Here is a 27,945-nt window from a genome sequence, read left to right as displayed (position 1 = left end):
CTGGACTCCTTTTAGCAAGTTGGACCCGAGAGGGGCTGTCCATTCTTAAACAGAGACCAAAAGGTCCCTTGCCCCTCCTGGACTAGGGCACAGTGTGGGGCTGAACTCTCTTTTCCTCCCCATGGTGAAATTGGGGTCAAGACTCCAACATGCAAACTGGTGATAAACTAGAGACCCAAGAGAGGAAAAGCAGGACCCTCAAGGAGGCCGAGCACAGGGCTCCCCAGGAACAGCTGCTGCAGAAAGCAAGGACACAGACAAAACTTAGGAAGCCCGGAGGTGCAGCCCCAACGGCCGCAGAGCTCCACTCAGGGTGCCCTCTGCGGAATGTCTGCGGGGCGTCTGGCCCGAACGGGCCCCGCAGGGTCGTCCGGGGGGTCCGGCCTGCCGTAGGCGGCTTCAGGTAGGTGGTCGTACTCGCCGGTTCAGCTGCCTCTTCAGACCTCGGGGATACGCACAAGGCGCCAGGGACTGAGGCTGTAGATGCTAGGCCCGGCAGGTGACACCCGAGAAGGCCAGCCGCTACCACCCGCCGCTTCCCGCTCGGCTCCCAGCCGCCAGCCTGGAGGTCGCCCACGTGACTTCCCAGGCTCGCCCCGCCCCCGCCGCGCGATACCAAGACTCGGGCGCGAGATCCGTCCCGCCGGGCGATGGCGCGCAGGCGCGGAGCGTGGCGGCCGGTCGGCGCTCCCGGCCTGCCCTGCGCGCGCTGACGTCGCGCAGCCTCGTCCCCCGCCGTCGCCGCCGCCGCCATTGGAGTCGGCGCCTCGTCAGTGCGTCCCGTCCAGGCTTGTTGCCCTGCGCCGCGCCCCGCGAGCGGCCCGCGCGCCCAGTAGTCGCCGCCGCCGCCGCCCGGCCGGTGCCCGGGGAGGAGGCGGCGGGCCCTGGGCCGCGAGAGCGCGGGTGAGAGGCCCGGCCTCGCGGGGAGGCCCGAGCCGGCGGGCGCCTCGGCCCCGCGCCTCGCCGGGCTGTTCATGAAGCATGTCGGCCACCAGCGTGGACCCCCAGGTAGCGGGGCCGGGGGACCGCGGGCCGGGGGCGCGGGGCGTCGGGGCGCCGGGGCCCGCGGGGCGCGCGCGGGCCGGAGCGCGCCGCACGCCTGGGACGGGTGCTTGTAAATAACTTTGTATTTCCCTCTTCCCCGGGTTCCGCCTGCGCGCACGTCCCGGCCTGCGGCGACACAGAGAACGAAAGGACAAGATAATAAAGGTAAGCGGTTGGCGCGGGCGGTGCGGGTCCTGCAGTGGCGGGGGAGGGGCGGGCGCCCCCCGAGGGACCGCGGACCACGCGGGGAAGGAAAGGTCTAGGAAGGGCGTCTGGAACCGGAAACTTTTCTCCCGCGTGCTTCCGGGAGATAAAATTTTAGGTTGTAGTATTTGGGGAGGTTTGACAGTTTGAAAACAGGGGCTTTTCCAGGAGAAGTAAATAAATGGGTGGTTAGAGTGATCCCCCTCCTCCCCACTGCAGGAGGGCCGATTGGAGTAGGGGGAGGGAAGGGGGCCGAGGGGCGGGCTGGCGGGCTGCAGGCGCGCTGGGCGGCTCTGGGGCCACCCTGCCAGCTAGCTCCGACCCCAGCAGTTACAGCCCTTGCTTTCTGAGCCTCCGGTCATCTCTTGTGATTTTGTGGCTTCGGATAAACCCCCAAAACTCACTCTGGTGCAAACCCGTAAGTGACACTTCATGTTTACTGGGTAGACGGTTTTTAACCAGTGTGTGTAACCAAATATGGCTCATCATGTTTTAAGATTGGAAAAGGCCCAATACTTTATTTACCTTTCCTTTCCTTTTTTGGCTGAGCATTGTAACAGTGGAAAGTAAGTGGAGAGCGGGACAACAATGAGTTTAGAAACGTCACTTAGTTACAGCCCCTCCCAGCTGTGCTGGAAGCTCCCCGGGTCTCTGTCCTGCACAAACTGGGGGGCCTTTGGAAGCACCGGCCTCTGTGTGGCCTACGTAGTCTTCCCAGACCACACCGTCTTTAACCAGAACCCAGCTACAAGTTCCTTGCCTTATTTTGTCTGCACTTGTATCTTGTCAACTTTTACCAAATTATGATTAAGTATGGTATGCTTTACCAAAAACAATCAAAATTGGGGCGCCTGGGTGGTTCAGATGGTTGGGCGTCTGCCTTCGGCTCAGGTCATGGTCCCAGGGTCCTGGGATCGACTCCCACATCAGGCACCTGGCTCAGCAGGGAGCCTGCTTCTCCCTCTCCCTCTCCCTCTCCCTCTCCCCCTCCCCCTCCCCCTGCTTGTGCTCTCTCTCTCTCTGTCTCGAATAAATAAAATCTTTATTAAAAAAGTTTTAAAAAGTCAAAATTATCAGAAGTTCTGCATCACCATTGTAGTTATATAAATATCAGTGGGATACTGATCGTGTTTTTTAAATAAAAGCAACTTCTAGGCATTGATGGATGTAGACTTTACGACTTTTGATTTCTATGCTTAAAAGTGATTTTTTTTAAATTCAAAGATAATATTTTTCAATTTCTTTTTCTAGTACAAAATGGTTCTTTGCATCAGAAGGATACGGTCCATGACAATGACTTTGAGCCCTACCTTTCTGGACAGTCAAATCAGGTGAGTTTTTGTTTTTGTTTTTTAATAACCTACATTTCTATGTTAGTTTTTCTTGAGTTTTGTAATGCATCTTTAGTGTTACGGTTCTGAGTTTATTATCCTAACAACCAAGAAGCACAATATAAAATATTAGAAATAGCATGCTGACGACTTGCTTGGACGTGTAGCCTTGAGCTAAACATGGGGCATGGGTGGGGCTGGTGTGCTCTCCGGAGGAAGCAATGTCTCATGGGGGCTGTATGCAAGTGGACTTCTGTTGGCCTCAGCATTGATGGCTCAGTGACGCACTGCTTTTGACAGAGTGGAGGTGTGCGTAGTTCTTTGAAACTTTCTGGTGAGTTATTTTGGCTCTGGGCATTAGAATTGTGGTGTAGGAGAGCATCTAAGAACCAAGCTCTGGAGTCACACTTTGGCCTTGGGTTCAAATCTTCACTCCATCGCTGACTCCATGACACTTTTCTCTGTGTCTCAGGTTCCTTTTCTGTAGAACTGGTTGTGGTAACTGCTCACGTAAAATTGTTAGGGGGGTAACAGTAGGTGGGCCACGTGAAGCTCCAACCGGTAGCTATGCAGGCCCCGGTAGCTGTGCAGGCCCCGGTAGATCACAGCTGTCCGTTTCTTAGATACTTGGCACTACAGATGTTTTGGACTGAAACATTGTTTGGGGTGTGTGTGTTGTAGGATGTTTAGCAGCCTTCCTGGCCTTCATCCACAAGATGCCATTAGTAAATGACTCCCCTACACACACACCAGCGGGACAACCAAAAATGTCTCGGCAGTGTCTCCTGGGGGCCGGCTTGGGGGCTGGCTTGCCCTTGTTAAAACCACCGGGCTTAGTTGAAGTGTAGGTTTAAGTATGATGTCTACCACTTTTTAAATGTACTGTGTTAGTTTGCTTTAGAATGAAACCAAGTTTAGCCTCTTCTTGCAGAGGAATAAAGTTATTTTGTTTCTTTTTTTTCCTAGTCTGCTGTTGTCTAAAGTGTCTTAGAACTTAGAACTTTTCTCCGTCTTTGTCCTTCTTATGCATTGAGCAGGTCAGCAGCAAAGGCACCCAGGAGACCCTTTATATAGAGCCCCCCCGCCCCGGCCAAGAATCCACCCCTCCTCTGGGCAGGACCAGGTGCTGCAGAGGAAAACTGCCCTGGCCTCAGTGATGCATTGCCAGAGATAATGGCAGGCAGTTAAATGGACTTATTTTATCTTGGTATCTTATTTGTTCCTTACATGATCTGACTACCGTAGCAGTAGTGTGTTCTCAGTTTTAACCAGAGAAAAGTGGTGAGGGGATTGCTTCAGATACACTTGAAATGTTTTTATAAGGCAGGAGCTTTCATGTTAATTGGGAGGACTTCGTTGGAAGTGGAGCAGATGATTTTCCGTCAGGAGGGTAGTTACAGCTGTTTCACAGACCATCGTAGGTAGACGCTCCGTGAACAGCCATAAAACGGCCCCTGTTTGTCCTGGCTGTGAGGGTGTGTAGTTTTCAGCAAGATGGTTAATCAGTACATTAAGAGTAAATCTGTGTTCTTGGCTGAGAACAGGTTTTCCAGAAACACCCCCCTGTTGGAGTGTAGGAAGCAGGTGACACGGGAGAGCTCTTAGGCCCTAATTCCCTTGGTCCTCTTGCTGTGGAAGAAAAAGTGGGACCGGAGAGGCCTGGTTTGCCCAAGTGATGGATCCAGTTTGTGGCCAAGCTCCGTTCCCCAGTGATGGGGTGGGAGGGTGGGGGGACGTGTCTCCTCCCGCACACGGCAAGGGCTCCTTTCTTCCGGGCGGGGGGGCACCATGCAGTGTGGCCTCCTTGTAGACGAGCCCCTGGGAGTGGGTGACACCTCCAGTTTTGGACTCTGCTGGTGAAGATGGCTCTTGAGGAAAGAAAGCGCCTGCATGCTGGTCGTCCAGGTCTCGGATTGAGGGTACGGGTGCTGCTGGGTGAGTGAGAGAAGTGCTTTGTGTGGCCGGGAGCCGCACGCCTGCAGTCGCCAGTGCTGTGCTCGTCTCGAGTGACGTGTCGTTGATGAGCGACAGGCTGCACGTATGTGAAGGGTGCACACAAGTGACTCATCCTGTGCGCGGCCACCGCAGTGAAGGCGGTGGGTAGAGCCGGCAGCCCCGTGGTGCTTTGTGGTTGGTTTAACCCAGATGTTTGTAGTAGCAAGTTGGAGGCTCTTTCTGTTTTTGTGTTTGAAGTTTTAATACCTGGGAAGATTAGGAAAGTGTTTCAAAGCAGGCCTTTCAAGTTAATTTAACTTGGAATGCACTGTAACGGAAGTGTTGTCCTCAGGGCAGGTGATTTTTTTTTTCCCCACAGAAAAGTCTTGGGACACTGCTTCTGGTGTGCTTTTTTTTCCCTTCCTATTTGCCCCCGGGACCATCCTACATTGACATAGCAGCTCTGGATCCCCTTGTATGACATGGAACATGTTTTAGTCAGCTTTAGGGAATGTGGGGGGAGGGAGAGCCCTGGGGAGCAGAGGGGCTCTGGGTGGGGCTTTGGGGGAGGGGTTATGGAGGGGTTCTGGATGGGGATTCTGGGGGAGGGGCTCTGGAGGGATTCTGGGGGAGGGGTTATGGAGGAATTCTAGGGGTGGCGTTCTGGGTGGGGATTCTGGGGGAGGGGCCCTGGGTGGAGATTCTGGGGGAGGGGCTCTGGAGGGGTTCTGGGTGGGGATTCTGGGGGAGGAGGGGCTCTGGAGGGATTCTGGGGGAGGGGTTCTGGAGGAATTCTAGGGGTGGCGTTCTGGGTGGGGATTCTGGGGGAGGGGCCCTGGGTGGAGATTCTGGGGGAGGGGCTCTGGAGGGGTTCTGGGTGGGGATTCTGGGGGAGGAGGGGCTCTGGAGGGATTCTGGGGGAGGGGTTCTGGAGGAATTCTAGGGGTGGCATTCTGGGTGGGAATTCTGGGGGAGGGGCCCTGGGTGGGGATTCTGGGGGAGGGGCCAGGCAGTGTGTGGGCACTGTGGGAGTTAAGCAAGGGCAGCTGGGACTACATTCAGGATATACTCAGTTGTCAACAGATTCGTTTGCCTGGTCACGTGCGACAGAAGGGAACAGGAGTAAACTTTCCTAGTTTTTTCTCAATAATTCAGTTGTGCTGTCAGTGTAATAAGACATGTTCATTTTATAGGAATGTTGTGTAAACGCTCCTGTTCTGAGTCTCAGTGCTCGTCGCTCATAGTTGGTTTCAGCTCGTCCTGAAACATTGTTCTGGAAAGCCATGCCAGCCATCACCCCGGTGGAGGGAGGCCTGCTCTGCGCTTGGAGAGGACCACCTGAGTGCTAGCGGGGGGTGCTTTAGGGTCAGGGTGTCCTGGGCTCTCTGTCTCTTCACGGACCTGGTACACCAGCTCTTAGAAGTTACCTCATGGTTAAGTTGAAATTTGTACCTCCTTACGCTTTGCAGGGAGCTTCTGTCTGTCTGGAGAGGTGTTCGGTTTATAAAATGACAAACTTGTCTTGAAAATTGTGCTCAGCTGTCGCCGAGGGTTTCTGGCAGGTTGGGGGTTTTCACCTAGCAGCACAAAGCCAGGCTACACCGATGCCCTATTGGTGGCCCATGTCACATGAAGAGCCCGTGAGCCCCGTGGCTTATGGCTCGCTCTGTGCTGGGCAGTCGTGGTGGGCTTGGGTGACGGGAGGGGCTGGCGAGGAGCGCATGGTCTTGTAGGCTGTAGCCTCCAGTGATGCCAGCCAGTCAGTGGGGACAGGCCATCACAGAGCGCGGCTGGCGGGGCCTGGTGGGATCTTTGCATACTTCTTGTTGTCTCCTTGCTCAAAACTACGTACTTCGAGCTGGAGACAAAGGCACACGTCCTCTGTGTCAGAAACCGGGCTCCCTGCACACAGCCCCACCAGGCGAGGGCCTGCAGCCACAGTCCTCTTGCTCAGGGACACACGCAGTCCGATCTGTATCGCCAGGGCTTCCGCCACGTGCATGTGCTGGGCCTCAGAGCTTCGTGCCCAGCATTTGTGTCCCTTTGACCCTTTCCCTCCTTACTTAATTTACTTAAGGTTCAGTTCTGGCCATTCAGAATGAGTTCCTTTTCTTTCTCTTTTAGTGTGGCTGAATTTTATTAAGTATGAAAAAGTTTGAATTTTAGGGTAGGTTATTGTGTTTTATTATGGTTTTTTAGTGAAAATGATGTAGGGATAATAGTCACTGATTTTGAAATCTGTGTTGTCTGGAGTGCCCGTTTTGTTTATCATTTTGGATGTGGCTTCAAGGAGGCACCCAAAGAGTCCAGCGCCTGGCAGTGTCTTTTCTTACTTCTGTTGCCTAATCTCACCCTGAAGACGTGTCAGCCTCCCTTTTTTGAGGTCCTGTATTCTACCAAAGGCTACGTGTGGAATGTGTGTGAGAGCATCGGTCAGGGTGGTGGTTTTACCTGTGTTGTCCTGACGGATTGGTTGCGTGGCCGACATGCTGAGGGAAAGCCCGGCGTGTGTTTGCACTCCTCAGCGTGTGCACCTGCATCCCCGGTACCTAGACTTCTCTTTGGCAGCCCTGGGTGCACAGCGGGCTAAGTAGGCTGCTTGTTTGGTGTCAATGAGTCAGGCTGAGCCATGGTCAGGTGGCAGCGTGTCCGTTGGGAGCAAGCGTTCCGGGCTGCGTCTGGCTGTGTCCGGGGTGGGGCTCCGTCAGTGGGGGTCACATTCCAAATCACCTTCACAAGTGAGTAGAATGTCACTGTTTCTGGAGGTTGAGGCTGGAGCCATCAGCCCCTACACATTGCAGACGGACCGACAGACTGACCAGGGCCGCTGGGAGGGGAGTGTGTGGTCAAGAGAGCAACTAAGGGGGTGAACACATCCAGGTCTTCTTACAGGATGAATGACTGACTTCATGGAGTTTGCAGACTGATCTGTTGCTTGGCTTTCAGAGCTTTGAAAGAAAGGTGACCGGTGTAGCAGGAAATAGCTGCTGGTCAGATGGCATATAGGCAGAAGGTAGGCTCACACACATAGCCTGCCAGGCGCCCCTCGTGCCCGGGTGAGGATGGGCAGCGTTGGGAGGAGGTGGGCAGGGCTGGCGTGGAGCCCAGCTCCTGGGTGTTGGTGGTGGGCTGCGCAGGGAGTGCCAGGGCCTGTGCGGAGGAGGACCGTGTGAATGCTAGTGCAGGGTGCACTGTGGTGCCCGGTGGGGCAGCTGCTGGTGGGCCTGCAGCCACCCGTGGACGCTCTCACTGCAGGGCCGCTCCTTCATCTGGCAACCAGAAATGAGTCTTCATTGCTTTTGCTGTGAGAACGTAGTGCTCAGGGCGAGGGGGTTGAGTCCTCGTAGCCAGGACTGACCCTTCGCTCCCAGACATACTCTTGCCTACGTCTGCCTCCTGAGCAGAGCTGCGGGATTCAGGGGATGCCGACTGGGTCGCTTCATCTTTGCCCTGGACAGCCCTGCTTCCATGGAAGCCACTGAGAACCGCCTCTGCACAGCAGGGTCCGTGGGACTGGAATGCTAGGGTTATCCACTCACCGGTAGGACTTTAAGTGGTATGTTGTCTCGGGTCTTAAGTTATGTCCTGTTATGGTTGAGGGTTAAGTGTGAGTCACGAGTGAGGTGCTCACCCCGTGGGAATCCCGAGCAGAGAGCACCTGGCGTCTCGTGAACGGTCTTTGGTTGCTGAGGTCCAGCGACCAAGGCTTTGGTCCGTGGGGCTGCCCCTTGCCTCGCAGAGCATGTCCTCTGCCCAGATCTGATGATTTGCTCTCTCTTGATTGGCCCCTTCAAGAGGCTTCTTTGAGGGCCCAGGTTGGGTGCGGGCAAACTGAGGGAGAAGTTATAGGAAAGGGGCCAGAATCACTGAAATCCTTTCAAGGGAGGGTAGCTCCAGCTGTTCCGAGGCTTGTAGAACATTGATGGTGGCCATTTGTTGTCTTTTTTTTTTTTTTTTTAACTTCCTGAGCATCTCAAGGATTTTTGTTACAGGGGAAATAGTTATTGCATCTTAAAAACTGATTTTGGAATAGTCTTCTGTCAAGGGGAGCAGCGAACAGGAAGGAACCATGATGCTTGAAGCCCCACAAATCCTAGGGACGGAGGCGGGAGGTGGCCGTGGAGACTGGCAGCCAGGGGGCTGGGTCACCACAGTCATGCCTTGTGCTGGGACTGCTGGGGGAGCACCCTGTTCTCCGTAGGGTCCTCTGGGGGTCTGCAGAGTTACTCCGCATTCCCATTGCAGGAAAGCAGAGATGCTTGCTTGTCTGGTACTCCAGCCCTCTGTGGCTGCCTCAGCCCAGCTCCCACCTTGGCGGTCCCTGGGACTGGAGGTGTCAGCAGACACCATGCCAGCCTGGGCAGCAGGTCTTCTCACCTGAAGATAGGTGTGGGGTTGGAGGAGGAGGTCTCTAGCCAGTGCTCTCCATGTAGAACTTTCTGGTTATTTGGGGTGGAAGGTAGGGGAGAGGATGGGGACCAGTCAGAAGATGGTGTCACAGACTGGAAAGCTTGCTGCTGCCCCCCACTCTTGTTTTCCTTTGCAGCCTTTCCACTTTGAGGTCAGCTGCCCTGGGTGGGAAGCCTCCCCCCCAACACCGCCCAGCACTCACGCCCCCTAGGAAACCATTTAAGTCACCCACAGTGGCATGGCCTGGGGGGCCCAGTTCTGGCCAGACCCCCAGTGAGTCTCTCCCCACGGAGGTGCCTTGTCAGAACTGCTGACCCCAGGTGTAAATCTGCGCCCTGGGCCGGCTTCCAGAGACTCTGAGATGAGCCCCTGCTGCCTCAACGGGCGGTCCGGATGCCACACAGGTCGTTCCTCAGGGACCCCAGGTTTGGCTCAAGCCCGAAGCTAGGGTCTCTCCGGCTCAGAGAGCGGGCAGGACACGGAGTTTTGGTGAAGGAGCTGTCAGAGCCACTGTGAGAACCCAGGGCGATGCCCAGGACAGGGTGGGGATGTGAGATGGCGAGACCCCTTTGGACTCGGAAGAGGGGTTGGGCTGTCAGGAGAGGCCTGTGGGAAAGGGTATTGCGGGGAGGGGGGCGGGACACCCCGGGCGTGTTGAGCAGTCAGCTTGAGGCCAGGCTGTGGGGCGAGTCCCCCTGAGCACCCCAGCTTGTCCTGCAGCTCAGAACCTCTCGTCGCCTGTGTAAAGCCGTCTTCCCCTTCTGTGCTGCTGTCCGTGTGCGGGTCAGCATCATTGCCAGTCGGATGGGTCGATTCCTCACTCTGGGTCCACTCCTTGAGGGGGGAGAGGGGACTGCCGAGTAGACTGCAGACAGCCAGTGGTAGAGTGGCTGAGCCTGGTCGCATCAGTTGGACCCAGGACGTTGCAGGCGGCCACTGGGCTTCTTTCAGTCCTGGCTTTGTTCTCCATCGGTGCTCTTAGCCTTCCCGTCGGCAGGGACGGAGCTCTGAAGTCAGCTTGTACTTATGTAGGAAATCCCCTCCGGCTTGTGTCTTGAAAGCAGTCTAACTGGTCCCGTGCTTGTTTCCCCAGAGTAACAGTTACCCCTCCATGGCGGATCCTTACTTGTCCAGCTATTACCCACCGTCCATCGGATTTCCTTACTCCCTCAATGAGGCACCCTGGTCTACAGGAGGGGACCCTCCGATCCCATACCTCACCACCTATGGACAGCTCAGTAACGGAGACCATCATTTTATGCATGATGCTGTTTTTGGGCAGCCTGGGGGCCTGGGGAACAACATCTATCAGCACAGGTTTAATTTTTTCCCCGAAAACCCTGCCTTCTCAGCCTGGGGGACAAGTGGGTCTCAGGGGCAGCAGGCTCAGAGCTCTGCGTATGGGAGCAGCTACACTTACCCGCCAAGTTCTCTGGGTGGCACGATTGTGGATGGGCAGACGGGCTTTCACAGCGACACCCTCAACAAGGCCCCTGGAATGAACAGCCTGGAGCAGGGCATGGTGGGCCTGAAGATCGGGGATGTCACCACTTCTGCCGTCAAGACTGTGGGGTCAGTTGTTAGCAGTGTGGCGATGACTGGTGTCCTTTCTGGCAACGGTGGGACAAATGTAAATATGCCAGTTTCAAAGCCAACCTCGTGGGCTGCCATTGCCAGCAAGCCAGCAAAACCACAGCCGAAAATGAAAGCAAAAAGCGGACCTGTAATCGGGGCTGCCCTGCCTCCTCCACCGATAAAGCATAACATGGACATTGGCACCTGGGACAACAAGGGGCCCATGCCCAAGCCTCCGGCTGCCCAGCAGGCTCCGGCCCCCCAGTCTGCCCCACAGGCCCAGCCGGTTGTGCAGCCTCTTCCCGCTCAGCCTCCCCCTTTGGCCCAACCACAGTATCCGAACCCTCAGCAGCCACCCCAAACCCGCTGGGTCGCCCCTCGCAACAGAAATGCGGCATTTGGGCAGAGTGGAGGGACCGGCGGTGATGGTAACTCTCCTGGAAATGCCCAGCCTAATTCTGCCCCCACCATGGAGTCCCACCCCGTTCTTGAGAAACTGAAAGCTGCCCACAGCTATAACCCTAAAGAGTTTGATTGGAATCTTAAAAGTGGACGTGTGTTCATCATAAAAAGCTACTCTGAGGATGACATCCACCGCTCCATCAAGTACTCCATCTGGTGCAGCACCGAGCATGGCAACAAGCGTCTGGATGGTGCGTTCCGAGCTGCGAGCAGCAAGGGGCCGGTGTACCTGCTCTTCAGCGTCAACGGGAGCGGACACTTCTGCGGGGTGGCAGAGATGAAGTCTCCCGTGGACTACGGCACAAGCGCTGGGGTCTGGTCTCAGGACAAGTGGAAGGGCAAGTTTGACGTGAAGTGGATTTTCGTCAAGGACGTGCCCAATAACCAGCTCCGGCACATCAGGCTGGAGAACAATGACAACAAGCCGGTCACCAACTCCCGCGACACCCAGGAGGTGCCCCTAGAAAAAGCAAAGCAAGTGCTGAAAATTATCGCTTCCTACAAGCACACAACCTCCATCTTTGACGACTTTTCTCACTATGAGAAGCGCCAGGAGGAGGAGGAGGTGGTGCGCAAGGTGAGTCTGGCTTCCTCAGACACGGGCTCTGGAGGCCCCGGGCCAGAGTCGAGGCTGAAAGCCGTGCTCACTGGGTGGGGTGCAGTGACCGCCAGTCCCCAGTGGCCTGCAGCAGGGGCAGCACGGTCATGGGAGGCTGTGGGCAGCAGCATCTGGGCTTCTCAAGCAGGGTCCCCAGCAGTGATGTGTAAGTGGATGTCACTACGTAACTTTTCCGTTTTCAGAGAACATAATGATTGGGACCACAGTGCATAGCCTCTGTCAGGAACACTTAGGAATGACATTCCGTGGCACTGGGGTGGACCAGCAGGGCTGTTGGGGCTGCAGGCCCTGCCCTCAGCCGGCAGGAAGCCCTGGTCTAGAGACCGTTGTTTCTTTCTCCCTCGAAAACCTAGTGTCTTAGTCTTGACCTCTGCATCTAGGTGGTAAAGAGGAGCTGGGGGTGGGCTAACAGTGAGCATCTGGAACCCAGAGTGCAAGCCTCGTAGTGGGCTGTAAGGTTGGCTCCGTTTCTCGCCCCGTGACCAAGAAAGTCCCAAGCCTGAGCTGGCGTAGCCCATGGGAGTGACTGTGTGTGTGCTGTAGGACAACAGGGCTCAGATGCCTGTGAACTGGCCCAGAAAAGGGAAGAATGACAGCGTAACACACTGTGTAAAGCTGGTTTGTCTGAGAGCCTTCATCCCAAGATTTGTTACGCTTTTCTGATACCAAAATATCCTTTTCTTAATTAAGCGTTAGTTGACAGTAGATGGGTTTGCGGCCTGTTGTAGCTGAAAGGCACATAATGGAGCATGTACATAACGGTGCTGTTTGTGGTTTTAGAGGCTACACCTGCTGTAACAAGTTTGTAGACGTGAAAATGACTTGGTCCCTCCATTATAGTGGAAAAGAGCAGGGCTTGTCATTATTCCAGTTAGTGAAATTCTGTGTTTTAACTCTTTTAGGTATAAAATAAAATACTGAATTGCTGACTTTACAGGGATAGAGCAGAGGTCATTGGTAATGAAGCGGAAGACCCTTGGTGGGTTTTGGCAGCACCTGTGCGTGGCTGTGGTTTATCTTAGATCCTGTGGCACTTGGGTCTTTTCCCGAAGCTCACTAGGTTCTGGAAGTTGTGTGAGGTTAGAGGTAAATTTCTGCCCATGACCCGGTTGGTGTTTTAAGGTTCTAGGATCCTAAACGTACGTTAGCGAGTGGGGTTTGGGAAGAGGAAGTCTTTTGAGTTGGTCCGTGGGGTCCTGCCTGCAGGCAGACTGAGGCCGTTCACGGCTTTGAGCTGTCCTCCAGTGAGCTCGAGAGAGAATTGAAATTCCACCAGAACACTGCCAGTGTGCTTCTTAGAACCGTGTCTCCATGTCTCAGGCTGAGTTTAGTTGCAGCTTTGTAAGGGAGGACCGACGGGGCTTCTGACCATATTGATCAGAAGCCAGACAGGCAGGCGTGGGGAGAGGTGGGTCTGTGTGTGGGGGGAAACACACCCGGCCAGAGGGGCCTTGCCTTGCGCAGGTGGATGCCGTGGGTGGGTGGCTCTCGGAGGCCCGGTCCCCGTGCTGCCGTGGCCTGGCCAGTGCTGGCGGGGTGCACCGGTCCAAGACGGGGCCACAGCCCACCGGGCAGCCTGGGACCTCGCCTTTGAGGGAGCGTGTGTGGCATGTTCACTCAGTTTGTTAAACTCTTTTTCTTTTTACAGGAACGACAGAATCGAAACAAACAATAAGGATGAACCGGTATCTCCTGTGTTCTGACATTTGACTGAAAAAGTTTAAGAGAACGTGTGCTTGGTGCTGTTGTCTTGTGCAGGGCCTGACTCGTTGCATCTTTACGCTCTTTGTCTTTTATTTTTGCCCAGATGGATCTGCGTTCATTTGTATTTTTCTATGTATTATAGTATTACAGAGCTCACTAATAAAGGAGTGTGTTTTGTCCGCTTATCAGTCAGACCTAACGTGAAACACAAGCACCCTTCGCGACAGAACAGAAAACCTCATACATCCCAAAGGTTCTGTTGTTGTTTGGCAGAAGTTATGTTCTTATTCTTAGAGTCACTGTCACTTAACATCTTTATAGGGGACTTTTTCACCCTTTCTTACTTTCTAGCAAACACGAGAAACCACGGCTTGTTTTGTCATTTACTGTATTCTGTTAAAATACTTTTCAAAATGCTGAAATCAACAGGTTAATGATCACCTTGTTTGGCCAGTTTGCTATTTTTATTACCCATTATCTGTCTAAAATGCTAGTCTGTCCACTTGGTTTTTCTACTAGACAGAAAGATAGATTTGAATTTTTCAGATTCGGTGAGCATGCTGTGTTGGTGCGGAGTGTCCCTCACGGCTCCTCAACCCAGCGGGGCAGATGTGGGGTGGCTGGTGGAGGCTTGGGCTCAGCGGTCATCCGGGCTCAGCTGTGTGCAGCCATCCTGACCCGGCTCTTCACTTGCGAGTCCCAGTGCCATTCTGAGTTGTTTACCCATGACGCTGAGCTTCACATGTAGGACCTCCAGTGCAGCCGGTGCTGCGACTGTCCTTCCACGGTGTGCGATGGGTTTCGTTTTCCTGTCAAAGGGGTAAAAAACAAAAACAAAAAACCTTTGAGAAACTGAATTTGCTGTCCTGTGTTGTGGAATGAGGGACCTTGAAGAACTCGCTGCCACCTGGAGTCTGACTCTAAGCATGAAAATGGTGCTCACGCCTGTCGCTCCAGCACAGTCTGCACGCACCCATTGTAGGGGATCTGACTGTTTAGAGAGCAGGTACCTTCTGAAAACTATTTACTCCAAAAGACCCTCTGAGTTCAAGTTTAAGCTGTATTATTTAGACTTGTATTGAGAACGTGTCACTCTCTGAACTGTTACCGCCTGTACGGAGTCACGGACAACATCGGATAACTTTTCCTCCGGAGAATACAAGCCTTAATAAACAATACACCTATTTAGCAAGTCCGCTGTCCTGTCGTTCTTGGCTGCGTCTGAGACGCTGTCTCTGCTGTCTGCAGCAGGGAGCCAGTAATCCCCCGAAACCGCACAATATCCTAACTTCACTCACCCGGCGCTATGCTTTGTGGAAAGGATTAAAGGAACTTTTTTCTTTTTTTTTTTTTCAATTTTCTCCAGCCCAGTGTGGGGCTTGAACTCAGGACCCTGAGTTTAGGAGTTGCGTGCTCTCCTGACGGAGCCAGCCAGGCAACTTCGTAAAGATCCAGTTCTCACTCGAGTCTGTAGTCCCTCAACATACTGCAAGCCTTTTCAGACGTAAGCAAAGTTGCAGGAGTTCTGTGAGCGTCCTGCGTCCACTGCCTGGTTGCCCGCACTGACCTCCTTCCTCCGTCCACTCGTCAGCCGCAGACACCAGCAGGCTCTCCCTAAGTCAGCATGCGCATCAGGAAGTTTCATGCTTGGGGCGCCTGGGCGGCCCAGTCGGTGAAGCGTCTGCCTTCGGCGCGGGTCATGATCCCGGGGTCCTGGGATCGAGTTCTGCATTGGGCTCCTGCTCCACGGGAAGTCTGCTTTTCCTCCTCCCTGCTTGTGCTCTCTCTTGCTTCTCTCACTATCTCTGTCTCTCTCAAATAAAATCTTTTTTAAAAAGGAAATTTAATGCTTGTTCAATTTGTTTTACTGTTGCAGTAAAATTTACAGACATGCAGAAACCTTAAAAGTTGTGAAGTTTGAGATAGTTAAGGACACGGGACGTGAACCCCAGAACACTTTCTCCCGTGCTTTCCTGGGTGCATGCCCCACCAGGACCTGGTCATCGGTGTGCAGGCCTCGGAAGGTGAACACGGGAAGCCCAGCCCTGCGCCCTGCCAGGTCAAGCTGGAGATTTTCCACTCCCCACCTGGTGAGTATTCTGTCCGTACAAATGCAGCTCTGTTTGCTCAGAATGATTTCTCGGATTTTACTTTGGAAAGTGAGCATCAGACCTTGGGTGCCGTTTTCTTCCGTGTGCTTGGTCACTGGGTTCCCTTAAAGATTCAGTGGTCCCTAGCTTGCAAGATGACTGGTTGAGCAGTGCCCCCACCTTCAGCTGGGGTTGAAGCAACAGAGGGCCCAGGGCTTTCATGGGCATGCAAGGAGGGGCCGGCTGTTTGTTACGGAGAAGCAGGGGCTGGGACGGCCACTCTGTCTATGAGATCAGTTCCTTAGATGTCACCAAGTAGGAAGGCTCCCTCCAAACCCTGCCAGCCAGACTGGCCCCTGGAAGTGGAGGTCAGGGGCTGCCTCCCACTTCTGGTCTCGGGGGAGGGAATCACATCCAAGGAAGGAAAGAACGTGTGTGTTGTGGCGGGGAAGGGTTGTAGGGATGCATGCACTTCTAAGCAGGACAGGTTTTGCTTATAAAGGGCTGCATGATGTTAGTGTCTGCCCTGCAGAGCCAACCGAGTCAGCTCTAGCTTTTACCCAAAGGCACGCCATTCACAGGTGGCTCTTCTGCGCGGGCATTTAGCTGACGAGAGGGAGTCCCGGAGAGAATGCTGGCTGGACCTGCCTGCTGGTGGCTTCTCCCCAGCTGGGGTTCTATACCGCCTTGCGTGCCTCATGGTCCGAGATTGAGGAGCTCCTCCCCCTCTAGTAATGAGGGCAGGTCACTTGCTCAGTTTCCTGGCTGTGGTCAGAGAGTGGGGCCCTTGTTGGGCCTGTGAGGGCGAGCACTGTGGACAAGCGGCAGGGCCCCTGGGCCTGCACGATGGTCGTGCAGATGAACTTCCACCTCTCCCTCTTCCCTCGGGCTCTGCCTACCTGTGCCCCGTGTGGTCCGTCTCCTCTGGCTCAGCTTGGAGTTAATATTTGCATGTTCAGGTTTTTTTTCCCCCCAAAACCAATGTGTTAGAAAAAGTTTTTGAACAGTTGTCTTGCCTGACATTTTTACTGTAATTTTTTCTGTGGATGAGAGGGTGAATTTTTTTTGAGCTTGGAATACCCAGTGGACTGTCCCAGAGTCCATCTTTGTTTACTGGAAAGCATCCCCCCTGGCGCGCCCCCCTCCCCCCGGGCCACCCTGGAAGAGGATCCGGGTAAGGATGTGAATAGTGTGCCACTGTTGGCCACTCACTGGGAAGTAACTGTTCAGATCCCTCCTTCCCTGGCAGCCGGGCACAGGCTTCAGTGCTCCCTGGATGTGGGGTGGGGGGGGTCAGCCCTGCACACAGATGGGTCTCCTTCCGCTTGTGCCGCCTGCCCTTCCTGGAGAAGAGCCAGTAACAGGCTTGGGCTGTGCCCCTGCGAGGTGACCTTCCTGTAGGGCAGCTCCGAGAGTGACCTGGGAGGTGCCCTGACCTGCTGGCACCTGCGGCGGCCCAGGGCATGAGGGTCAGCTCAGAGCAAGTTCTCGAGGCCTTGTGAGACCATGCTCTCGATCACCCGCATGGTGTTTGTGGCCCCCCCCGCCAAGAGTGTAGCCTACCCTGACTCAGAGTGCCCAATCTCTGCCAACAACTGGATGGAGCTCAAGGCTCATGGGTGACGTCAGGTGCTGAGTGCCACTGGTGTGCGGCAGTGACCCCAGCTCCTTGTCTCCTTCCTGCCGGCTCAGGCCTTGACAGACTTGGGCCCATCAGCTGGAAGCAGACATGGAGACACGGTGCCCTGAAGCTGTGGTGTCCCATGCAAGGGTTGACCCACACACCCAGGTGCCGTGCCCCATGGGAGAGGGCATTCCTGCCAAGTGGAGGGCTCCTGTACCAAGGCCTGGCCAGTGGAGTGTGGGTGCAGGAGCTGGGGGTGCATTTCTTGTTTTCAGACTTTTTATTTGAAGTAACAAGTTTACAGAAGTGTTGTAAGAGCAGGACTAGTACAGAGAAGACCTTTACTTAGTAACTTTTGCCCTGTTTCCTTGATCATGTGCTTGATGTGCACGTGTGTGTGTGCATGTGTGTGTGCGCGTGGAGGTGTATGTGAGTGCAGGTGCATGTGTGTGTGTGCGTGGAGGTGTATGTGAGTGGTGGTGTGCGTGTGTGCAGTGTGTGTGCGTGGAGGTGTATGTGAGTGCGGGTGCGTGTGTGCATGTGTGTGTGCGTGGAGGTGTATGTGAGTGCAGGTGCATGTGTGTGTGTGCGTGGAGGTGTATGTGAGTGCGGGTGCGTGTGTGCATGTGTGTGTGCGCGTGGAGGTGTATGTGAGTGCAGGTGTGTGTGCGTGGAGGTGTATGTGAGTGCGGGTGCGTGTGCATGTGTGTGTGCGCGTGGAGGTGTATGTGAGTGCAGGGGTGTGTGTGTGCATGGGGGTGTGAGTGCAGATGCGTGTGTGCATGTGTGTGCATGGAGGTGTATGTGAGTGCGGGTGTGTGTAGGTGTGCTGGTGTGTGCAGGTGAGTATGTGCAGGTGTGTGTAGGTGAGTGCAGGTGTGCTGGTGTGTGTGCAGGTGTGTGCGCAGGGTGTGCGTGTGCAGCTGTGTGTAGGCATGTGTGCGGTGTGTGCACACATGTTGTGCACTAATTGAGGTCTGCAGTGCATCTTTCACCCACATACTCCAGCGGGGTTTTGACTGCAGCTTGTTAGGCTCTTCGATGAGTGGGACAGGGCTGTGACTCACCTGAAGCCCCGTCTGATTCCAGTTTGGTCATTAACACAACAGTGTCTTACAGCCTTCTGGGGAGGGCCAGGCTCTCACCTGTGTCTGGATGAAGCCTCAAGGTCGACACTCCATTGACCCCCCCCCGTTCCCCTGCTCTGGAAGATGACACCCCCACACACACACCTTCTTGCAGCCTAATGGGGAGGCCCTAGGGTCCGTTCCACCCCTTGCAGTGCTCCTTGGGTGGCTGGTCCCTCAGTGGCCGCCTCTGCAGACATAGGAGGTTGAGGGCAGCTGGTGATTGCTCTCCGGTCCAGCACACTGTGAGCATGTCTTTGTGGCCAGGGAAGCCCTGTGTGGTTGGCTTCTGGAAGTGGATGTGGGTTTAGCCCGGGGGCCCGCACGAAGAGAGCTGGGCACCTGCCAGCAGAGGTAGGTGTCAGGGGTCCCAGGCCTGGGCTGCCGGGATGCTGATGCCAGGAACATGCCCCCTTCCTTCCTTTTGACCTGGGCATGCAAAAGGGTGCTGCTTCCCTGGCAGCTGGTGGCACCACAGAGCCCTTCCTGGTGGCAGCGGGGGGGGGGGGGGAACTGCAGAGGCCCCCTAGCTGACACCGCCCCCCCCCCCAGCTCGTGGGAGCCATCATCTGAGTGGTGTCCCCAGTGATGGCTGTCATCTGCACCCCCACTGTAGGTTTCAGAGATGCAGTGTGGGCGGGATGGCTGCTCCCTGCCCCTCGTCCGGGTGTGGTGCAGGTGAAGGGTCTCATGTGGCCCTGGTAGGGTGAGGTCCCCCCCGTGCTTCATGCCTGAGTCCTGCGACAGTCCCACCAAGGCCAGAGGGACAGTGCCTGTGGTTCCTCCCTTACGGTCGGCTGAATGGCACCTTTGGCCCGTCTCCCCTCTCCCCTGGGCAGATGTCTGGTGCAGGCACCTGAATCCTGCCACCATTGGAATAGATTTGTTCCTTCCTGCCAGGCTTTCCCCTCCCCCTCCCCTGAAGCCCTAAAGTCACGGGAACCTGGAACTCAGCCTCTGGGACTCTGGTCATCTGCTGTCTTCAAGGGAACAGAGCTTGGTGACACAGTGCCTTGCCTCTGAGGGCCACTGGGCCAGTGGGGGATGAGCCCCTCCCAGGGGTCACAGAGTGTGTCTGAGAGTGAGCAGACGTGGCCTGCTGCTGCAGGAACACCAGAGGACGGAGGGGGCGGTGTGGATGGGTGCTTGGCTGGGAGGTCTTCCTGGAGAAGGCAGGATGCAGGACGAGCCAGGTTGTGAACTGCTTGCGCCCCGGGGCAGGGGGCCAGAAGTCTGTGGTCTCCCCAGCAAGCACAGGTAGGGGAGCTCGTGGGGCACAGCAGCTGAGTCCGTTCCTAGGGGGCTGGGGGTGAGGGGTATTGGGGTGCAGGTGGGAGAGCAGCAGGCAACTAGGCATCTGCAGCAGGAGCTCAGGAGTGGGCAAGGGCACATTGTGGTCTGTGAGGGACGTGGTCAGGGCAGCAGGGGAGGAGGCCAGAAGCTGGAGGCTGTACCCAAGCTGCTTGCTGGGAGCTGGTCCTGCCCTAAACAGTGGCCCTGACCTGAGCAGGCTCCATGTCTGTCTCCATAGAGCCAGGGGTGGGGTCCCAGCCTTCTGGGGGGCTCCTGGTGCTCAGAGTCCCAGCTACACAGGGGTAGGTAGGACAGTAAATGTGGGTGCCACCCAGAAGACAAGCAGCCCACCCAGCCTCCCCGGGATGGTCCCCTGTGGGGGCAGTGAAGCCTGGGGCTGGCCAGCTGTAGTCTGCACCTGGTGGCCTGGGGTTTCAGGGGGGAACATTGCAGAGCTGGTTCTGCTCTTTCCTGTGTCCACAGTTTTACTGGCCATATAGGGGTGCCACCTGGTGGACACCAGGATGGGGTGGGGCAGGGAGGCCCTACCTGGCCTGGAGGGCAGAACCTGCTTGGAGAGAAAGGTAGACTTTGAGCAGCCTGGGACGATGGCAGGGGTTCTGGTCTGCCTCTCTTGGCCAGTCCCCAGCCCTGGTGGCCAGTGAAGGACCCCAGATGGGGAGGAGTAAGGAAATGACGAAAGGAGAGCCTGTGCCCTGGGAACACTGGGGCTTTGATGCCTGTCTTGGGGTAGCCAGGGAAGCCTCCAGAAGACAAACGTCAAGTTGATGTCTGAAGGGTGATGAGGGGAGCGGGTGAGGTGGGTAGGAGGAGAGCCTTCCCATTAGAGCATGGACAAAGGTGATGGGCAGGAGAACACAGAGCCCCTGGGAGTCCAGAGGCCCCACAGGGCTGCTGGTTCTTCCCTAGCCTCAAGCTGCCCTCTGTGTTCTGGGTACATGCACACATGTGCACACACACAAACATACATATAAGTGCACAGATGCACACACACACATGGGCATATAAGTACATAACTGTACTCCTACATGTAGGCATGCACATACCAACATATGTGAATGTGTGCACACGCCTATGCATATGTACACACGTGTGTGCACATGGGCCCTGGTGACGCCAACACTCGGTTGTAAAGATGATAATGATCCTAGACAAACAGGGGCCCTTGCGGGGGAGGAATCCTGCCTTCCTCTCCATCTGGCTGCTGGGGCAGAGCACCTCCTGGGTTCTCTGCACAAGAGGAAAGTGGGATTTAGCTAGAAACAGGCTTTTCTGTGGGCTCTTAGGACACCATCTCCAATCTTTGGGCAGATGGGCTCAAGAAGGATGGCCACCAAGCCTTCTAAACCAGGAAGCAAAACCTGCTTGCCCCTAGGGGGTTCTGCACTTTTCTGGATGTGAAATGGTTGGGGAGGTGCAGTTTGGGTGCCGAAACAGGGATCTTCCCTGACATTTTGGAGGATTGTGAGGAAAGGATATTGGAAGTTGCTCAAGGGTCAGCTGGGTCTGGGGCTGCTTAGGCAGTGATGGCTAGGGACCTCTGTGGCATGAGGACAGCTGTCCTCATGTGGGGTCGGGGACCTAAGCATCACACGCCCAGCTATCTGTCACTGAGTGCTCTACACTTCACCACTCAGCTCTCACCTCTGCCCCATCTCTGCCTTTCCTGTATCCTCAGCATGTGGTCACCCTTCTATAGGGGCACGCGGGTTTCCTGAGTGACCTTTCTGTGGCAGTTACAGTGGTTTATGTCCTCTTCATTGTGCTCACCCACCCCCACTGCTTCAGGGAGCTAAAAACAGGACTAGCCAGAGGGGGTTCTAATGGTCTCACCCTGTGAGTTTGATGATGATGGTGGTGGTGCTGCTGCTGCTGGTGATGATGATGGTGGTGCAGATGGTGGTGGTGGTGATGACGATGGTGGTGGTGATGATGGTGGTCATGATGGTGATGGTGATGATGGTGATGATGGTGGTGATGGTGATGACGGTGGTGGTGATGATGGTGATGGTGCAGATGGTGATGGTGGTGGTGATGATGGTGATGGTGGTGATGGTGATGGTGGTGGTGGTGATGGTGGTGATGATGGTGGTGGTGATGATGATGATGGTGGTGATGATGACGATGGTGATGATGGTGGTGGTGGTGGTGATGATGGTGGTGATGATGATGGTGGTGATGGTGATGACGATGGTGATGATGATGGTGCAGATGGTGGTGATGGTGATGACGGTGGTGGTGATGATGATGGTGATGGTGGTGATGATGATGATGGTGGTGATGATGATGAGGATGGTGATGGTGGTGATGAGGATGGTGGTGGTGATGGTGATGGTGGTAGTGATGGTGGTGATGGTGGTAGTGATGGTGGTGGTGGTGGTGATGATGATGGTGGTGATGATAACTGCTTACATTTACTGAGTGACCACATCTGAGCTCACTCTTCAGCCACAGATGAGGAAACAGAGGCACAGGGAGGTGAAATATTTGGGTGAGGCCTGAGACTGCTCATGTCTGATGGCCATGGGGGGTCCACCTTCCTGTCTCCTGTCATCAAGAAGCTCATGCTGTGTTCCAGACTCCGTTCCAGTCGGGTTCCTGGGAGGAGAGCAGGAACCCATGTTACCCTCTGCCCATCAGGGTCCCATGTTCTGCAGGCTTGCCCGGGCTTGTGGCCTGATCCCTATGAGAGGCTCAAAAATATTTGTGGGTTGAATGAATGAAGAACATCCGGGTGTAGAGAGGCCTCCCCTTGTGTGGGCCTGGGTGTCCCTCCTCCTCTGGTCTGAGGTGCTGTGGCAAGGGGCAATCTCCCAGCTGTCAGACTCATGAAGATGGCCTTTGGGGCTGGCCTCTGCTGTCCATGCAGTGCCTGGGGTCCCTCTGGGCCCCCTGTCCAGGTAGAGAATCCTGCAGGGTGCCCTCACGTCGGGTGCACTGGCCCTCGCAGGAGGGTCTAGTGGCAGATCCAGGTCTCCGCAGGTGCCGGAATGGAGGGTTCTGTGCTGTCCAGCTGTACTTGGAGATTCTACCTGAGCTGGGTGTGTGGGGCGGACCGCAGAGACGGTACCTGCTGAGGAGTGATGATTCTGGACTTTTTGAGCCATGACAGGGCACAGCCCAGGGCTGCGAGTGTCCCAAGCCTGTTCTTCATCCATTGCTGTGGTGTGCAGACTCTATCCACAGGGCTGGACTTCTCTGGGGCTGTGCACAGGTGTTGGTCCCAGCCTGGGGGGTCTCAATAGAAGGGTCTGGAGGACAGCTCAGATACCCTCCCAAGTGTCTGGAGCTCATGGCGTACATTCCTGGCCAGACTGGAATGTGGAGTTCCCCCCCAGTGGTGACTCTGAAGTCCAGCCCTGCCTTGAGGCCATGGGGGCCCCGGACTGGGGAGTGGGGAAGGGAGAGGCTGCAGGGACCCACAGGTATCTCAGGGCAGCCAGAAAGGACCTGCTGAATATGGCTGAGCTCCTGAGATGGGGCTCGGCACCCCTGTGAGCAGAGCCTTGTTGTCTGAAGGGGCTGTTCTTTTCCTCTTGTTCAGCTCCTCGCTCCTGGCTTGGGGAAGAGGGCTGCCTGCCCTCAGTGTTTAGCTGGCCCCACCACCATAAGAGCATTTGTAGGAATGGCTTATAGATGGGCCTCTTTTGAATCATTTCCAGTGCCTGTTGCCCAACACAGGGTGATTTCCACCCCTGCCTTCCTGCTGCAAGCTCCCTGGGTGGTGAGGGTTTGGGGACCAACCCGGCCAGCAGAGATAGAGTGTTGACCTGGGAAGGGCAGGTGCGTGTCCATCTCTGTGGCCATTCTTGTCTTGGCTGCTGCTGACTCCCCACAGGGGAGCCAGGGTGGTCTGTGCAAGTCCCCTCTCAGGGGAGGCAACACTTCACCCTTATTTCCAGACTCTTAGGTCCCCACAGACATTGCTACCCTGCACCCTGCCTCACCCAGCTACTGGGAGCCCAGAGGTGAAGGCATGCTGAGGGTCTGCACTCTATGGGATCATCCACTGCCAGTGTCCAGGCTTAGGGGCAAACAGCCCAGAGAGCACAGCTCCCAATCTGCCCCAGCCAGAGGCCTGCCTGGGGCCTGGGGTGGGGGGTGGAGGCCAGAGCAGGGCCAAGGGGACCCAAGTGTTGGGGAAGTGGCCACTCTGGCCCTGCAGTGCTTCTGTCTTCAGCTGCATCATGAGTGGGCTGGTGCTGGGAAATCCAGAGGGGACACCTGGATGAGTTTGGGAGGGGGCTGTGGATGGGCAGCACCAGCCTTGACAGTTTATTAGCTTTTATTCATAATGGAGAAGCCCTCTCTGGCAGGGCTAGAGCCTTGGCAGGCCAAATGGGGAGGGGGTCCCTTGACATCTGCTCATGTCCTCCTCACCCGCCCCACACTGGGGGTGGCCCCCTGCTGGAGAGCCCTGAGCCTGATCTCTGGGTGTTGTGAGCACTCATCCAAGCTTGCCGTCCCCTAGGGTGACTCCCCAGCACCTCCACAGGGGGTATCCTGTGGGTCGGGCACGTGGGGGCATTTAGTACTAGTCAAGGGGTCCAGCTCTTCCTCTGAAGTGGGATCAGTGAGTGGTCTGTGTGTGGGTGTATGTGAGCCCCTGTGTGAGGAGGGGGGCTGAGCACAGACAGTGCTGAGCTGGGTGCAGAGTGCAGGCTTTGGGCTCAGCCCTTGGAGTCTAGGCTCTGGACTGGGCACACGGCCCTCCTGCAATGCAGCAGTCGTTCAGCTGAGCCCAGTCCTGGCAAGGCCTGCTCATTGGAGGCCCCGAGACCCCTGCAGACCTTGAACCCATCCAGGGGGCCGAGGTGCAGGTCCTCTGTGACTCCTATGCAGGAAGGTTCTAGAAGGACAGAGCTCCCCAACTTCTTCCTGGAGGACCCGCAGCAGAGACTGACCAACCCCAGGGGAAGTGCTAGGGCCGTCCCTCAGCTCTATGTGTCCACCTCTACCCCGTCTGGCCAACAGCTCGAAGGTATACTCTGGTCAGGAGCCAAGTCCCCAGGACGAGCGGTGGGAAGCACAAAGCTCAGCCTCATCTTTGGTCCAGAGAGCCAGGGGACTCAGGGGCCACCCTCCCTGGGAAGGGACATCCACTCTGCCTGTCCAGGAACGTTCTGAGCAGCCCAAGAGAAAGCTCAGACTGGACAAGGGCTATGCTCCTTCCGTGCCCAGCAGGGACACCCAGATCCAAGGCTGCACCCCCAGTCCCTTCGGTGCTGTCCTGGAGTGACCCTGGGTCCCCTCCAGATTAGAAGTGCCTTTGGGGGTGCTATGTGCACCCTCTTCAGGGGAAGGAAGGAGAAGGGGCCACCAAGCCCAGGATCAGTGCTGGGGGGTCAGCTCTGCCGCACGAGGGTCAGGCTGAAGCCACCTTGGTGCTTCCCTGTTCTCTGGGGGGGGGGTGGGGGCAGGAGATTAGAGGACTCTGTCCTTGGCCTCTGAAGTGACCCTGACTTGGGTGGAGATGGGAGGATGGGGTCCCCTGACTTCTTATGCCTGAAGCATGCATCTCGGGGACAGGTTGGATGTCTGGGCAGAGGAAGAGCTAGGGAGGCAGGCCAGGGGAGCGGTGGGGGGTGAGGGCCACACCCTGAAACCATTTTGTGCTGGTTTCGGGTCCCTGCCTAGGGAAAATTTGGGGAGACCAAAGCCCCTGCCCAGACTTTAAGAGGGAAGCCTGCACAGCTGCAAAGCCAGGGCTGGGGACTTGCGGAGAGGGAGGGGCGCCGGTGGGGCGGCTGAGGGCCCGTCTGCTCTGAGGCAGAGGCAGCTGAGTGACCCGAGGTGCCGGCAGGGATGGGGGAGCCTGGTTGGTGAAGGGAGGCAGGAGGAGCCCCCACAGATCGCTTGCCAGGGCACCAGCAGGTGGCGCTGGCTCCTGAGGACAGGGGGAAAAAAATGCCTGCAGCAAACCTGAGTGGGTGTCACTGCGGCTGCAGATGGTGGGGGGAGGGACTTGCCATCCTCCCCCTCGCTGCGGAGCCTCACGTGCCTGAGTCCCGCATAGTCCAGAGCGAGGTTTCGGAAGGGATGCGGCCGGGTGCACACCTGTCCTGGTTTGGAGCCTGGACGCAGGTGTACACTGGTCCTCCCCCTCCCCCATCCCTTTTGGAGTCACCTCCTGGAGCTCAGTGAGGGCCATCCCCACCCCGCTGCTGAGCGGACTGAGGAAGGGAACAGACTTGCAGTGACCTCAGACCCCACCCCACCCCTCCCCTGTTGCCATGGCAACTGGCCAGAGGGCCCGCAGTTGGGGCGAGTGGCCTTCGGGACACAGTTGGCCCCGCGCCCGTGGCGCTCCTGTCCCGTGGGGCCGGCCCACCGCCAGCACCGCGGACAGCGCCCGACCCGCCCGCGTGGTGGCCCGACCTCCCCAAACCGAGCCCCCCTTGCCCCCGACAGCCGATTCCTGGCACACGGCGCACCACCCCCCCCCGCCCCGCCGGCCCCCACCCCCCCAACTCCGCCGTTCCCTGCGGACCCTCTCTTTGTCTCCCGGCCTCCGCTCTTCCTCGGACACCCCGCTGCCCGCTGCGGGCCTTTCGGGGCCCCGTGCTGCGGACGCACGTGGCCGGGGGCCGAGGCTGGGTGGCCGCAGTTCCGTCCGGACCGCAGGCTTCCCCTCAGTCACCCCCACCGCCCTGCGATGCCCGAGGCAAGCGGGCCCCTTTGTGTCCCGCGGCCTGGTCCCCGGGCCCGGCAGCTGGGCCGCCCTCTGGGCGGGCGCATTGTTCGCCGGATTTGTCCGCGGCGCGAGGGGCCGCCGGGGGCCGGGCTCGCCTTCCTCCCTCGGGAGGGGCGCCGCGCTGGCCGGGCTAGCGGGCCATTTCCATGAGAAAGGAGCGGCGGAGGCGCCTCTCTTGGCATTCACCGCGTGCCTTAATTGTATAGACATTAAATCAAGGTCCGCTGTGAACACGCAGAGGGGCCCTCAGGCAGCGGCGGGCGGCCGGGCCGGGGTCGGGGCCGCGGCTCTGGCTCGCGTGGGGTCCTCGCCCCAAGGCCGCGAACGCTCCGGCGTCTTCGGCGCGGGGCGGGCGGGGCGGGGGCGCTGCGCCAGGCCGACGGTGCTTCCTCGGACTCCAGCCCGGATCCGCCCCCAACTCTGAGGAGCCCACTCTTCTCTCCCTTCCGCAGCAGGGAGGGGGCCCCAAGCAAGCCCCTTGAGGGCGACCCCGAAGCCTGGAGCCCCATGGACTCTCGGCGAGGAGCAGGAGCTGAGGTGGTGAGCGAGCGTGTGCGCGCCCCGCCGCCTCCTGCGGGCCGCCGAGAGGTGCAGAGCCCGCTCCGACTGGGCAGCGCCAGATTCTCTGCAGCTGTTCTCCCCCTGCTGTGTGCCCTCCCCGGCCCGACCCACGAGCGCGCAACGAATGCGGTTCAAAGAAAGAATCTCGATGCTCAGAGATGAACACCAGTGTCTTTTTCAACCCAGCCAACTCGTCCTCCGCACGCGCCGGGGCGGGGAGAAGGCGCTCGAGCCGTTGGTGGAGAGACGGGAGACCCGGAGAGGCCGCTGGCCAGGCCCGCCCCGGCCGGCCCCCAGCGCAGTTACCCGTCCCGGGCGGGAGCTGCCGCCGCCTGCCGCTCCTCGGCCGCCGCCGCCTCCACTCCCAGCGCCGCCCGTTCCCGCCTCCTCCTCGGCGCCCGCCGGCCCCGCACGCCGCTGCCCCGGGCGCAGGAGGGCGTGTGGACGCGGCGAAGAGAGCCGGGCAAGTCCACGAGCGCCGCGGGCCCGCTGGGAGCCGAGCGTCCGCGGGGTCAGCGCGGTGGGCGCCCAGCTCCTGCTCGGCCAGGCGGGCCCAGGCGCGACAGTCCCCGCGCCCGCCGCCGCCGCAGTTGCCTCCGCGCGTATCCGCGCTCGGCTCGGGCACCGGGCGATTATACTGGGGCGCGCGGTGACGTCACCCGGACACCGGCTCCGCCGCCGCCTCCCCGAGGTGTCCTTGAGAACTGCGGGGCACGCGCGCCGCGCACACGCGCACACACGCACTGCGCGCCCGGTGCCTCCCGCGCACACTCCCCGCGTCCCGCCCCGCGCGCTCCTCCGCTCACCCGGACGCCGCCCTCGGGCGCCCTCGACCGTGCCCGGCGCCCTGCGGCCACACGTTTGCCCACGGGAACACCTCCCCCTGCCCCCCGCCGCTCAAGCGCTCCTCCTGCAGCTGCAGCGCCTCCGGGTGCCCGCTGACAGCCCGCAGCCAGGCCTCGCCGGCCCCACACCCGAGCCACCCCCGCAGACACACCTCCGCCCCCCGGCTTTCCTCGCAGGCTAGGCTCCTCTACCGTTCCCCATGACACACTCCCCCCACCCTCAGCTCACACACCGTCCTTCCCCAGGGGCCCCCTCCAGCCTCCACGGGTCGGGAAGGGATTTGTGGAGCGAGCACAGGGTGCAGGCGCTTCTGTGGCCCTCCAGAGTGTTCACGTGGAGGACGGAGACAGAGAACCGCCCCCCGACCATCAAACACTGCTCCTCTCTCGCTATGTCCGGAATGGG

General features: G+C 57.6%; 1 protein-coding gene across 1 annotated transcript; it reads left to right on the top strand.

The window, feature by feature from the left end:
• Positions 1-746: 746 nt before the first annotated feature.
• YTHDF1 (YTH N6-methyladenosine RNA binding protein 1) lies at positions 747-14,630 on the top strand. Its single transcript, XM_027622919.2, has 5 exons — positions 747-1,008; positions 1,185-1,209; positions 2,500-2,579; positions 10,018-11,538; positions 13,229-14,630. The coding sequence occupies exons 1-5, from the start codon at positions 982-984 to the stop codon at positions 13,253-13,255; spliced, it is 1,680 nt and encodes a 559-aa protein (XP_027478720.1). The 5' UTR covers positions 747-981; the 3' UTR covers positions 13,256-14,630.
• The last annotated feature ends 13,315 nt before the right edge of the window (positions 14,631-27,945 follow it).

This window comes from Zalophus californianus, chromosome 8, assembly GCF_009762305.2.
Source record: "Zalophus californianus isolate mZalCal1 chromosome 8, mZalCal1.pri.v2, whole genome shotgun sequence".
NCBI classification, from domain to species: Eukaryota; Metazoa; Chordata; class Mammalia; order Carnivora; family Otariidae; genus Zalophus; species Zalophus californianus.
The sequence above is the reverse complement of the archived record's forward strand: the minus strand, read 5'-3'. Positions and strand labels throughout refer to the sequence as shown.